This window comes from Aspergillus candidus (genome assembly GCF_002847045.1).
Source record: "Aspergillus candidus strain CBS 102.13 unplaced genomic scaffold BDW47scaffold_6, whole genome shotgun sequence".
NCBI lineage: Eukaryota > Fungi > Ascomycota > Eurotiomycetes > Eurotiales > Aspergillaceae > Aspergillus > Aspergillus candidus.
The window spans coordinates 472,874-484,983 of NW_020194011.1; the positions used below are offsets into that span (position 1 = coordinate 472,874).

Here is a 12,110-nt window from a genome sequence, read left to right on the forward strand (position 1 = left end):
GGGACTCCATCTCGGGGGCTCGGAGGTTCAAAGGCTGTTTTTCCCGACATTCATCAATCCAGTCGATCCTACCGAACGATATCGGGAGGAGACATTCTGGATATGTCAGCAAGCAATCAGCGATAGGTGGACGGAATGGAACGAGACCGAGTGTCAAAAACGCGTGCCTGCGCCGAATGCAAAGCAAAAAAACTGCGATGTTGCGCCAGCCGAGAAGCACCAGCCACTTGTCACCGGTGTTATGAGCATGGGATCGAGTGTACAGTCCCGGACAAGCGTCCTCGAAAGCGACCGAGTCGTCTGCATACTCGGATGGCGACGCTCGAGGACATGGTGGGTAGCTTGGTGGACAGACTGCCCGGTCCGTCGCCCCATGCTTCCCCGCGGGAGGTCGGGTCCTTCGCGAGATCGAGTAACGCCCTCCATGATCCGTTGACCAGTGGTCTGCTGAGTATGCCACATGCGGAAATGCTCTGTCGGCAGTATAGACAGATGACAGAGAAGCACTTTCCCTGCGTGCTGGTTCCTCGAGGGATGGGCGTACGGGGGTTGCAGTATGAGAGGCCGGTGCTGTTTCAGGCCATATTAGTCGTGGCTTCGTGGCAAGATAAACCGCGGCAGGGGTCTCTCGAGTCATTCTTTCTCGGCGATCTGAGCGCGAGGTTTTTTGTGAAAGGAGAGCGCAGCTTGGATCTTCTCCAGGGCTTATTAGTCTATTTGGCCTGGTATGGAGCCCGTTTGCGGTCACCCATCGGGGTTCTAATAATTGTCCAGGTATCACTTCAACGTGGCTGAATCCGGGCAATACCATGCCTACCGGTTGGCGTCTCTATGCGTCACCATGATCGTGGACCTCGGGATTAACCAGAAGCCACCACGAGCCACGCACGAGTCGACGGTAAACTGCCAGCTGGGTCTCGAGCACGGGACTAGCGAGAACCCGGAATATTGGAGTTATGAGGCACGACGGACGCTCATCGGCGTCTACATACAATCTTCCTTGTACGCAACCTGGCTCGGCTCGTCCATTTACCCACTGACCCAGGAAGATGCTCGATTATGTGCCGCAAACCATCACCTCTCCCGTACTCGTCGTACATGGAACAATGCGCACGTTCCCTCCAGGAAGATAGCGAGGTAGATTCCGACAAGTCGCTCTTATATTTTATCCAGGTTGTGCGAATCATCAACGACGTGTACCATGTCTTCGTAATCGGAGACGCGGACCGCGACACACCCATGGGCGACGGCCAAGTCCAGATGGCGGTGCGAGCGCTGAAAGACCAGCTGGGCACATGGAGGGCCAGCCTTCCACAGCAACTGTCTCATCACAGTAAGTGTCTTTAATATCATCCTCCCATACCAAACTAACTACAAACGCAGTACAACTCCACACATGGGGCGATCTTGCCGGCGCATATGCCCACGAGATAGGTCTCCACGGCCACGTCCGCCACGCTCCCATCTCCACCACCCGGGTATCCATCATGTTCGACTGCCTGGCACACGTCGAGGCATTCATGGACCGAGCGACCCGCATCTCGCGCGAGGACATGCAGACCTGGACAGCCTTCGACTGGCGGCAGCTGACCTACACTACCATGCTGGCGAGCAAGATCTCCGTGGCTATCGACGCCGCGACCACCGATCAGGCCTCCACGGAGCGGATTGCCCGGCTGCACGGCTCACTGGACGTGGTGTCGACGCGCACACAGGAGCTCCTTGCCATGACCAACACGCCTCCGGATCAGGGGCACTACTTCCAGAACCTCCTCCAGCAGTGGAAGGGCATTCGCAGCTGGTACCAGGCTGTACTGCAGAACCGGAGTGCTCATCACGAAGCGGGTGGTATGGTTGCGGACGATCCGATCGTGTCGGGCGATCTGCCGGGGGGACCGGCGGCGTTGCAGTCGTTGGATTCCTGGCCGGATGATAATTTCGGGATCTTGCCGATTTCGGCGGGGGATTTGATGATGTTGGAGTCTTTGGATTATCCTCATTCACGGGTGGATTCTTAAGTTGTGTCTTCGATTCACGCCCTTCAATACACATGTGCATTGCTTTGGTCTGAGACACGGCGGACTTGATTTGCTAGACACTGGGACTAGGTATTAGTCGTACAAACGTACCCAGGTGATGAATAATTCAGACAACCCACTACAACTCTTGGGGTGCTTCATACCCTAGATGAAGGACGCCAAAGGATCGGTTGATAGAGTGGTAACGCCGCGATGAAACTGAGGCTGATCATAGGCTTCCTCTGCAAACAAGCACGGGGTAGCAGGTGAACGGATTATCAAACAATGCAATACAACATAGGATGAGCAGTCATAACATGCACTTCATGTACATACACATCATCACATCTCTCTCCATGGTAGTCCCCTGCGATCAAACCAAACAAGACAAGGAGTACAAAACGAAGCGAAAGGACGGAATAAAGTAAACCTCCAATGACAAGTAAGAAGAGAAGAAGACCAAGATCTACTCAATGGCATGCTCCTCTTTCGCCTGACAAAGGGTTGAATCCCCATAACTCACACTCCCCAAAAAAGGATACGCATCCTGCGCACGAAAAAAGAACTTCTCCAACGAACGCGACTCAGCATCCAACCCCTCACCCTCATCATCCCGATCATCAAGATACACAAACAGCAGACCCCTAGTCGCCCAATCCACATCAGTGACGACTATAAACGCCGAGGGAAACCAGTGCAGGTTGCCTTCGACGTCGGGGTTATCGTCACGCGGGGTGATGTCCTTGTCGAGGGCGACGTGGGCGTCGAGGACGGCACGGAGGGGTTGCCCCGTGAAGTTGTACCGGTCCGGCAGGAGGACGAGTGGTGGGACGTCGGGACTGGTGATCCACTCGCTGTTGACGAGGGTGGTGAGTTCTGATAGCGAGGAGGGGGGGAGGTCGACGAGGGTGTAGAGGGCAAAGGCGGCGTCGTCCATGTTGTAGTTCTCGAAGGCGCCCAGGGGAGGACAGGTTGGGGGGAGGGAAAGATCGGGAGTTTCCATGTTTGGTATTCTGCTGGTTGGTTTGTTGAGGGTACCGATTTGAATGGTGTTGATATATCTTGTTGTTTAGTAGATGTAGAAGTAGTAGGGAAATAGGAGAAGTGGTGGAAGAGATGGATGTCTGACAGCCAAGACGTCATGGTGGAACAAGCTTCATTCACCCATCTTACATCTTAAGACACTAACCCTTGGCTCAGCGGTTCTTATCTATTTATTTTTATATATGCTCAATAAGCCAACATTGTAAACCATGCTCAATGCTAATATACGTCGATATCATTACGGAACCCCGAAGCCAGCAACATACAATCTTGGAATCACTCACATCAATCTCTACCAGATACTTATTCCATGATTGATACAATGGCTGCCATAGCACACCAGAAAAGCACCAGTCGTATATGCTCCGACGTTCCTGGTCCCTGTCACCGTTATCAGGTCAGGCACAAGGTCAGCTGAAGCCATTTATCTCGTATCGGTCGATCGGGTTCTAATGCTACCGACACGCCACGGTGCTGTCCGCGATGCAGCAGCTCCAAGGGCCCAGCGGGCTGAGCAGGGATGAGGGCTCAAGCATAGTCCAGAACGAAGCTTTCGAGTCGTATGGCTGGGAGGATAGATATAAGATGCGTGGGGACAGCCAAAGCTGAATCGATATGACATCTACAAGCAATTGCGCCCCAAGACATACAGAAATGCATCTCCTCATCTGTCTTAGCTACTTCACCCTGTTGTCCATGGGATCTACCATGCCGGAGGTGACAGACTCTACCTCCACAGCAGCGCGAGTGGTTCTCACCTTCGACTGTTCGTATAGCCAAGTCGGCGGTACGTCTTCTTCCCCTGTAATCAGAACCAAAAACGTAAACCAACCATATCAGAGGTCTGCAAGAATATGTGCTACGGTATGCCCATCCCATACACCAACCAGCAGGATTCGATCTAACAAACCAGCCGTCAACTGCAAGCGCAAAGCCAAAAACCTAACCTGGGATAAGCCCAATACCAGCAAACAGCGCGAACGGAGCTCGAAAGCTGGGTGTGGGTCCAGCAACCGGTGCAGCAAATCGCCCTACGGATCGGGCTATCAGTGTGACGAGTTTCCGTTCAAGTCAGTGCGCGAGGCGGACCGGGGAGGACAGTTGAATCGGTGTGTATTGGCGCGGTATAATCGACGTGAGCTTTCCTCTTACTGTCTTACTATAAATGATAATATTAAGACAAACAGGCCAAGGCCAATACCTCCGCGACTACTACAACTCCTACGGCGAATTCCGCAACAAAGGGCGCGACAAGAAAAGCCCTTGCCAGTACACCATCGGGTTCAAGAACGAGAAGCGACTGGAGTACTGCAAGGCGCGTCCTAATTGTCGTAACGACGGTAACGAGCACACTAAAAGCGGACCGGCCACAGTCGACGGCGACGAGGTGAGTGTGGACGAATATGTTGGGGGTTATTATCGGGTGACCTCGGGAGATGTTATTTATGTTCCTGGTGGGGCGGCTGTGGGGGATGTGGTGCTTCAGGCGACGTTCTCCAATGCGTCTGTGCCTATTGTAGAGGAGTATGGAGAAGAGGTGGACGATGAAGAATATGTGGTTTCGGAGGACAGAGTTGTGGAGGAGGTAAAGGGGGATGATCAGGACAATTGATTGAAATTGACTGTGGACTGGACTGATTATCTTGTGATTATATCCAGAATATACTACAGGGCATGACGATAGAAGAAATGATACTTGGTTCCAAATGACTCCTTCGTTATATGAGATCTTCCATGGCATCCAACCTAATATACTCACACTAAAACTCCACAGAGATCTCATGAATAGACGATATCAACATGGTATAGAGGTTCAACTCATTTTTCTTCCATTATTATTAACTATAATATAGTACAGTACGGTATACCTAATATAGCATACTCAACCCTAACAAACCCAGCATATAAACACCCCCAGCAAAAAAAAACAACAAGAATAAAAACAGACCTAAATTAGAATCTCCCCAAACAGGCACAATGCCTCACTTCATCCGCGCCTCCCTCCTCGTCCCCTGGAGGCACCTCCAGCCGACACCGTCCGGGCCAGAAAGGATGCTGGCCACCGCAGTAGGAATTGGAGCATTTCCAGAGTGGGGCGCTCAGACTGATCATTAGCGATTTATTCCTTTTTATATCTGTCTGATTATAAGAGAGTACAGAGCAACAGGAAGGGAAACTTACTCTTCCGGACAGAAACTAGCAGCAGAAACGAGGTGCTTGCTGTTGCGGATAGAGAAGGAGGTCTGTCTTTGGAGAGTTGTTGTTTGAATGGAGACGGCCGTGGTGATCATCGCAAGAAGAAGAAGAAGCCAAGACATTTCAGATGCTAGCGTAGCTAGATAGCTGGAGGTATATAGGTATGAGACAGTCGATTAGGATGAGGTTAGAAGAGAGAAGGTTCAGCCGGAGCGGTCGGGAGGTTACGATGTAACCTTTTCTCTATCCCGCCGGGCGCCTCATCTCGGTACTTGTTAGTAGTAGGATTCTTCTAGTATTCATGTTTACAAGTATTTTCGATAAGAAATCAATACTGTTTATGTGTGACCCTATTGAATCCATACTGATTGAGTAGAATATGTAGGCAGTCGACCGTTTAATACAAAAATCTACGAGCATCTCAGGCTTGGAGCCTGCCCTTTTGGTTCTTGTAGTTGCGCGTCACCATATTAAGAAGATCACAATGACTTGAAGTGAGCCCTGTGATGGGGAAGCTAGAAGGAATGTGTGAAGGGATAGAAAAAAAAATATCACAATCATGGTATAGAAGACAATCCAATACTAGATCACGTATCTTGGTTATTATATCCTAGCCGCTAGGCCAAACACTGACCAGGGTTTGGTATAGATCTTAACCTGACAGATATCCCCAGCATTATATACAGGAGATAAAGAAAAAAAATTATATATAGCGACGTTGAAGAGAAAAACCAAAAATAAGGTGAAAAGTTAAGCAAGTTATATATGTATATCTTGATTAGCATGCTTACTAGTCTCTAGGTAACATTAATATTATTCTTAGCCACTACACCCAAAGATTTAAATGGCATTTTGGGATAGCTTGACCTGACTGACACCCCCAATAGTTCTTGTGAGTGAGCAAGGGGTTGCCGCGGTATGCACAAACCATAATACTTAAACGCGTCTTTCCCCCAGGTCTTCCATGCCGAATCCCTGCCAACCTCTCCTGTCAACCTCACTACCGGAAGCGAAAACCGCGCAACTTATCATGTCAGATATGTATCGACTGTCTGCGCTGGGTGCGCTGATAGTTCTGGGAATTGTCCTGAGTCGAAGACAGAAGCGCGATCCCCGCGAGCCTCCTTCAGTGGGCAGCAGTATCCCGATTATCGGCCATCTGCTGGGACTGCTGTGGTATGGCACGGAATACTTCAGCCTCATGGCGTGAGTTCTTTTTTTCGTGCTTGATATCATTCCAGAGTTTAACCCTTTCAGTGAAAAATATAACTATCCGATATTCTCGTTGAGTACGGTGGTTGGCAGATTTTATGTGGTGACGTCGCCCGCCCTGCTCCAGGCGGTCCAGCGCAATAAGGCTCTTACTTTCGACCTGTCTATTGCGATGTCCGCAGAGCGCATCGTGGGGATTCGCGGGCGAGGGGTCGAATTACTACGTGGGAAGCAGTCAGGAGGCCAGGGACTAACCCACGTGGTGACTCATGCAACCAATTCGACGCTGTCCGGTCGACCGCTAGATCGCATGAATGAGCGTATGACACGGCTGCTGAGGCCGCTGGTTGATGAGCTTGCTACATATAAGACAGTCGACATGTACTCTTGGTGCTCCCATGCCATCACAATGGCTAGCACAGAGGCCTCCTACGGGCCTTTAAACCCATATAAGAGACGAGAGATCGAGGATGCGTTCTGGTAGGTTTCCATTGCTGATAGGTAGAATCGGCTCTAAGTACTCTAGGGCCTTCGAATCGAACCTTAGCCCATTGATGGCGAATATTGTGCCCCAGTTGACTGCACGTAAGGCGTGGAAAGGGCGTGAGACTATGGTCAAGGCGTTTGTGAAGTACTATCGGCTGGGAGGCTATAAGGACGGATCTGAGATGACGCGAATCCGGTATAAGACCTTGCGAGAAGGGGGGATGACGATCGAGGATATCGCGCGCTCCGAAGTGATAATGGGTATCGCTCTACTTACCAACACGGTTCCTGCCACTTTCTGGCTCCTTTCCGAGCTCTATTCCCGACCCGAACTGCTGGAGGAGACTCGCCAGGAAGTCGCCCAGAATGCGCTGCGCGTAACCGATGACAACGTGCATGTTATTGATATCTCGGCGCTGCGTGACCACTGTCCACTCCTAGTCTCCGCTTTTCAAGAGGTTCTGCGCATAAAAAGCACAAGTTCGCCGATCCGCTTCGTCATGGACGATCTTGTGCTTGCTAATGAATACTTCCTCCGAAGCGGAAGCGTGATTAGCATGCCGGGGCCATCTATAGGCCGGAACCCGGACGCATGGGGAAGCACAGCAGGAGATTTCAACCCAAAGAGATTCCTCAAGACGAGCAAAAACCCCCGTCGCACGGGTGGACTCATGACCTTTGGCGTATCGCCTGTTCTGTGCCCGGGCCGGCATTTTGCCAGCTCGGAAATTCTGGGAATGGTCGCTATGATGATCCTGCGGTACGATCTGGTCCCCGTGGATGGGAAATGGAACTCTCCGCCGGGTAACCCTTTGGCAATTACTTCTACCATGAGGCCGTTTAAGAGTGGTTTCCCTGTGAGAGTGTCCTCACGGAAGGAGTTTGAAGGTGCGACATGGGACTGCGAGGCGCAAGAGGGTAATGGGATGTTTAACCTGATGGTTGGATAGAGATAATAAACAAGGGCTTTGCTGTAATTATAGAATTTTTAATTCAAGAAATCTGTTTAGCTCTCCTCCGCAGGAAGATACTATCTTCGCTATAACTAACTCGTGCGCTACCGGAACTGTCGAGGCTTAAGCCCTCGTAAAGCTTCTCCTCATGACCGAAGAGACTTTCCAATAAACTGTTCTTTATGATAGCAAGCGTAGCTGCCAAACTACGCTGCTAATATCATGACTCTTCTCAAAGCGGAAATTCACGAGCGAAACTCACTATGAATCTGCGCAAAAAGAGATCCGGAACGACTATATGAATCTACAAGCACTCTGATATAAAGATAAAAAGTGGTATGGTGAGGATATCACTGATGGCAAACCTTCCGATCCCATCACCCACAGCATTCGCACAGCACCGCACGATGCAAAGCTGATCTACATCGTCTCACAAAAGACAGACTTTCGATGTGTACCATAAAACGCACCTTCTCCAGGCATACCCCGCCCCCAGATGAAATCACCGGCTTTCCGTCCAGGTCCATCAGGGTCTCGCAGGTCTAGCGGGAGAGGAGACGGTTTCGTTTCCACATCAACACAACAGCTGCTCCACAGGGCCCACTGACGAGGGACCAGCTTGCTAGCTGGAGAACGAGCCTTCTTGCGCTCCCACGCACTGAAGCATGTGGAGCAGCCCGTAGCCAAAGCGTCACCGACCAGATCAGGGCGGCCACCGCTGCGATAGAGTAGTCCCACTGAAGGAACCACAACACGCCCTCGCCGACTGACGACGGTTTTGGGTGAGACCATGGGAGGCGGGGGAGAATGAGATTCACTAAGGAAGGGGAACTGCCGGCGCTCGCGAGGTGGACAAGCGACGATATGCACAGGATCCAATGGCTGGTGGCTGCGCATGCAAAGGCAAACGCATGGAGAGCCTGGCCCGCGTCACGGGATGTCGCCTGCTTCTTTCCCCCGGGGCTCTGTATGGTCGCTGGCTTGCGGATAGAGAACAACGTCAGTGTGAGGACGGTCGTCCATATCGGCCAGCCCTGCCAAAAAGCGATCAGCATCTGGCACTGGTCGAATGAAATCACGGTTGGACAGAGAAAAGTGGCGCCCAGAATTGGCGCAAGAAAGCCCAAGAGCAGCGCTGCTGGCAAATGGTTAAGCATTGCCAGGTGCTGCCCCCTTGCAGCGCGAAGGGGGCAGTGGAGGAGGTCCCAGCCCAGCAGAAGTGGCATTATGACCCCTGGTCCGGCGACCTGGAGAGCGAGACCCTGGAAAGTGGTCCTACATGACATTGAAACAGCGGTCAGAAACGTACATTGCAAGGTTTAGATTGTTGGGGGACACTGTACCTACCGCACAAGTGCCGAGACTGGGCTATATCGTCGGGCGTTTTCGAGGGTCCAAAGAACCCATACCGCTGCCATCCCGCCCGCAAAGGCACATCCGTAGGCTGAAATTCCTGGCGGGTCGACTCCGCGAGTCACAGGCCAGAAGAAGATAACGGTGCTACGGAGGAAAACGTCAAGCAAGGGGATGGTGGTATATTGGGTGACGAGCGGGATATGTGCTTTTCCTGGTAGAACTCCGGTGGCGGCAGCAAGCTCTAGGTTGGCTATTAATCCATTTTGAAAGGCAAAATAGTACATTGAATAAGCGCCTAGGAGTGAGAAGCTTAGGAAAAGGTGGCGTAGAGACCCCATGCTGGATGAACGTTGTTTTGGACGGCAGGATAGGCGGATGTAGTTGAAGGTGAACGGTGGACCTCTGTAATATGGTGAGTTTCTAGGGCGTAGTAGTTGATATGTGGTTGACAGGAGACGAACATACGTTCACTCCCTTGCTGACCAGTGTTCGGCCTCAAGATATCGGGACAGTTCCTGATTACATTGAAGGGCATGTGGAGGGACCCATCTTTTTAGCCCTTGCAGAGCAGGCGAGACTATTGATTTTATGGGCTCATGCTCAATTAAAATGAGAGAAAAGAAGACCCCTCCCTACCTTGCATTCGGGTGAATTGGACACCATCATCTACTCGATATGAAGAAAACATGCATCAATACTGGAGTCCTCAAGCATAGCGGCCCTGGGATGCCGTGTAGCACGTCGCCCTAAGAACACAAACCAATTTTTTGACCGAGAAGATCCAATTACTTGCTAATTTGCTGTTTTTCCATCTTTAGCTACGCTGTCACTTTCGTAAAAACCAACTCGTACGGAGGAACATGCGTCGTGAAGCAATCCTGTACGCCGTGTCCGCCCAATGAAGCGAGGGACAGCGCTTTCGTGTCGTATCCTGGAGCAAATGTAAAGTCGAACCGACCAACGAGGGTGACAAGTAGCATACGCATCTCCATCAGGGCAATAGACTTGCCGGCACAGGCATACGGGCCCGTCGAGAAAGGGTTGAATGCTTCGCGACGTAATACCAGTTCCGGCCGAGTGGACCACCTCTCGGGGATGAAATTATCTGGGAGTGTGAAGTTGCGAGGATCTGGATGACAGGGTGATTGAGAACGCCCAGATGGTCAGCACAGAGTGCTCAATACTAAAACAAAAATGAGAGAGAGAGAAGCTCACCCCGATGTAGCGTATATGTTGGTGTCGATACTAGGGTGTCGGGTGGAATGAATCGCCCTGCGATCACCGCGCCGTTAGGCCCTGTCTGTCGCTGCGTGCCGCTCATGACGGCGGGATAGAGACGCAGTCCCTCATTGATGCACCCGTTCAGGTACGGGAGGGCAGCCAGCGAGCTGTGGCTCGCGGCTGTCGTCGGGACAGTCGACCGAAGAACGGCAATCTCCTCTCGCAATCGCGTCAGACATTCCCGATTCTGGGCTAGCAGGAACAGAATGGCGCTGGTCGTTGCTGCCGTGGTGTCGCTTCCAGCCACGATGGCCAATTCAGAATCGTATATCAGGTCTTGGTCGGTGAATCCTGCTGATGCATCACCGGTGCTTTTAGATTCACCTACGGACTGCTGTATGAGAAAATGGAAAAGGTCCATGTTGGCCAGTCCCCTCTGTTATCGCTCATCAGCTGGAGCACAAAACTCCCTGTATGGAAAAAGACATACCTGTCGACGCTCTTCCACCTGCTCCGCGCACCAGTCGATCCATTCTCGAGCCTTATGACGAATGAGGGGCAGGTTACGGAGCATTACCAAGGTCCATGGCCCACAATGTAGCAGACCACCGAGCTTTTTCACCTTCTCCAGCTGTTCCATCCTCGGGTGATAGGCACTGGCCTTGAGCATGTCAAAGGACTTGCCAAAGACGAGCCGCCCCATAGTGTCGAACGCGAACCAGTTGATCCATGTCGTAACCTCAACTGGCTTTGAATGGCGGATACCAAGTTGCCGGGCGAGTTCCTCACAGTGCTCTTGAATGAAAGGCTCATATTCGACCTGTGCTGCGTTGGTAGAAGCAGAGTCAATGCACGGGAACAAAACAGTGGCAGGTGCAGACGGAACCAAGAGCATAAAGCCTTCTTACTTACCTTTGGTTCCGAGGCCTCGATCCCATAATCGCCGCCGGGTTGAGTGAAAGCGCTTGTCCCGAGTCATCTGCAGAGACTGATGGGGGTAGTTGAGGTCGTAGAACGGGCCTTTGCTGCATTGAGTCGAGGCCGAATGGATGTCTTTGATGGCAAAAGGGTCATTGATCGATATCTCGCGTGGTTCTAAGCAGTGGCAGACCTCATTAGCCTCTGCGAACCCCCTATGAGACTGCGGGAAGCATACTGATGCGGACGAAATCGCCATATGTTTCGTGGAGGCTTTGTACTCGTTTGTGCCATTGTAGCTGCACGGCAGAGTTTCTGAATGACCAAAATGCAGTTATTCTCGCGGCAAATGGCCCAGGGAATTGGCATGAAGAATGAAACACCACCCGGTAGACAGCAATGGAGAGTAAAAGCCCCCCGGTATATGACGCCCAAATCACCAGCCATAGACGCAGTACAGGAGCTGAATTAACTGACACCGTAAGGAATAGGGTTAGAGCTAGCGGGCTGACAATGAAAATGTACAGAAGGGTTAGCGCATGTCGGTCCCATTCGCCACGGATGAAGTAACGCTGGTGGCTGAGGACACCGACGATGGCGGCACCGGTGGCGATGGTGAGCAGTGAGGATTCCATTTGCTCGAGACTGGACGAGCTCTGGAATATAGAAACGTTGGATTCCAGCCGGCTGGGGAGAATAGATTCCA

General features: G+C 51.6%; 6 protein-coding genes across 6 annotated transcripts; 3 read left to right on the forward strand and 3 right to left on the reverse strand.

The window, feature by feature from the left end:
* The first annotated feature begins 93 nt into the window (after positions 1 to 93).
* Positions 94 to 2,251, forward strand: BDW47DRAFT_74986 (uncharacterized protein). The gene is made up of 4 exons (XM_024819747.1): positions 94 to 725; positions 775 to 1,002; positions 1,050 to 1,333; positions 1,384 to 2,251. Exons 1-4 carry the CDS (start codon positions 136 to 138, stop codon positions 2,016 to 2,018), a joined length of 1,737 nt encoding a protein of 578 aa, XP_024675079.1. The 5' UTR covers positions 94 to 135; the 3' UTR covers positions 2,019 to 2,251.
* BDW47DRAFT_74987 (uncharacterized protein) lies at positions 2,252 to 3,086 on the reverse strand. The gene has a single exon (XM_024819748.1). It carries the CDS (start codon positions 3,019 to 3,021, stop codon positions 2,485 to 2,487), a length of 537 nt encoding a protein of 178 aa, XP_024675080.1. The 5' UTR covers positions 3,022 to 3,086; the 3' UTR covers positions 2,252 to 2,484.
* Positions 3,087 to 3,770: 684 nt separating this feature from the next.
* Positions 3,771 to 4,674, forward strand: BDW47DRAFT_123127 (uncharacterized protein; the record flags this gene model as incomplete). The annotated part of the gene is made up of 4 exons (XM_024815997.1): positions 3,771 to 3,849; positions 3,903 to 3,926; positions 3,976 to 4,197; positions 4,250 to 4,674. 4 exons carry the CDS (start codon positions 3,771 to 3,773, stop codon positions 4,672 to 4,674), a joined length of 750 nt encoding a protein of 249 aa, XP_024675081.1.
* A 1,579-nt stretch (positions 4,675 to 6,253) lies between these two features.
* BDW47DRAFT_74996 (cytochrome P450) lies at positions 6,254 to 7,929 on the forward strand. The gene is made up of 3 exons (XM_024819749.1): positions 6,254 to 6,464; positions 6,516 to 6,950; positions 6,997 to 7,929. Exons 1-3 carry the CDS (start codon positions 6,289 to 6,291, stop codon positions 7,904 to 7,906), a joined length of 1,521 nt encoding a protein of 506 aa, XP_024675082.1. The 5' UTR covers positions 6,254 to 6,288; the 3' UTR covers positions 7,907 to 7,929.
* A 504-nt stretch (positions 7,930 to 8,433) lies between these two features.
* BDW47DRAFT_100448 (uncharacterized protein) lies at positions 8,434 to 9,472 on the reverse strand. The gene is made up of 2 exons (XM_024811434.1): positions 9,253 to 9,472; positions 8,434 to 9,184 (listed from the first exon to the last, which is right to left on the reverse strand). Exon 2 carries the CDS (start codon positions 9,133 to 9,135, stop codon positions 8,452 to 8,454), a length of 684 nt encoding a protein of 227 aa, XP_024675083.1. The 5' UTR covers positions 9,136 to 9,184; positions 9,253 to 9,472; the 3' UTR covers positions 8,434 to 8,451.
* Positions 9,473 to 9,883: 411 nt separating this feature from the next.
* Positions 9,884 to 12,087, reverse strand: BDW47DRAFT_100452 (cytochrome P450). The gene is made up of 5 exons (XM_024811435.1): positions 11,643 to 12,087; positions 11,399 to 11,581; positions 10,977 to 11,311; positions 10,481 to 10,922; positions 9,884 to 10,394 (listed from the first exon to the last, which is right to left on the reverse strand). Exons 1-5 carry the CDS (start codon positions 12,037 to 12,039, stop codon positions 10,084 to 10,086), a joined length of 1,668 nt encoding a protein of 555 aa, XP_024675084.1. The 5' UTR covers positions 12,040 to 12,087; the 3' UTR covers positions 9,884 to 10,083.
* Between the last annotated feature and the right edge of the window lie 23 nt (positions 12,088 to 12,110).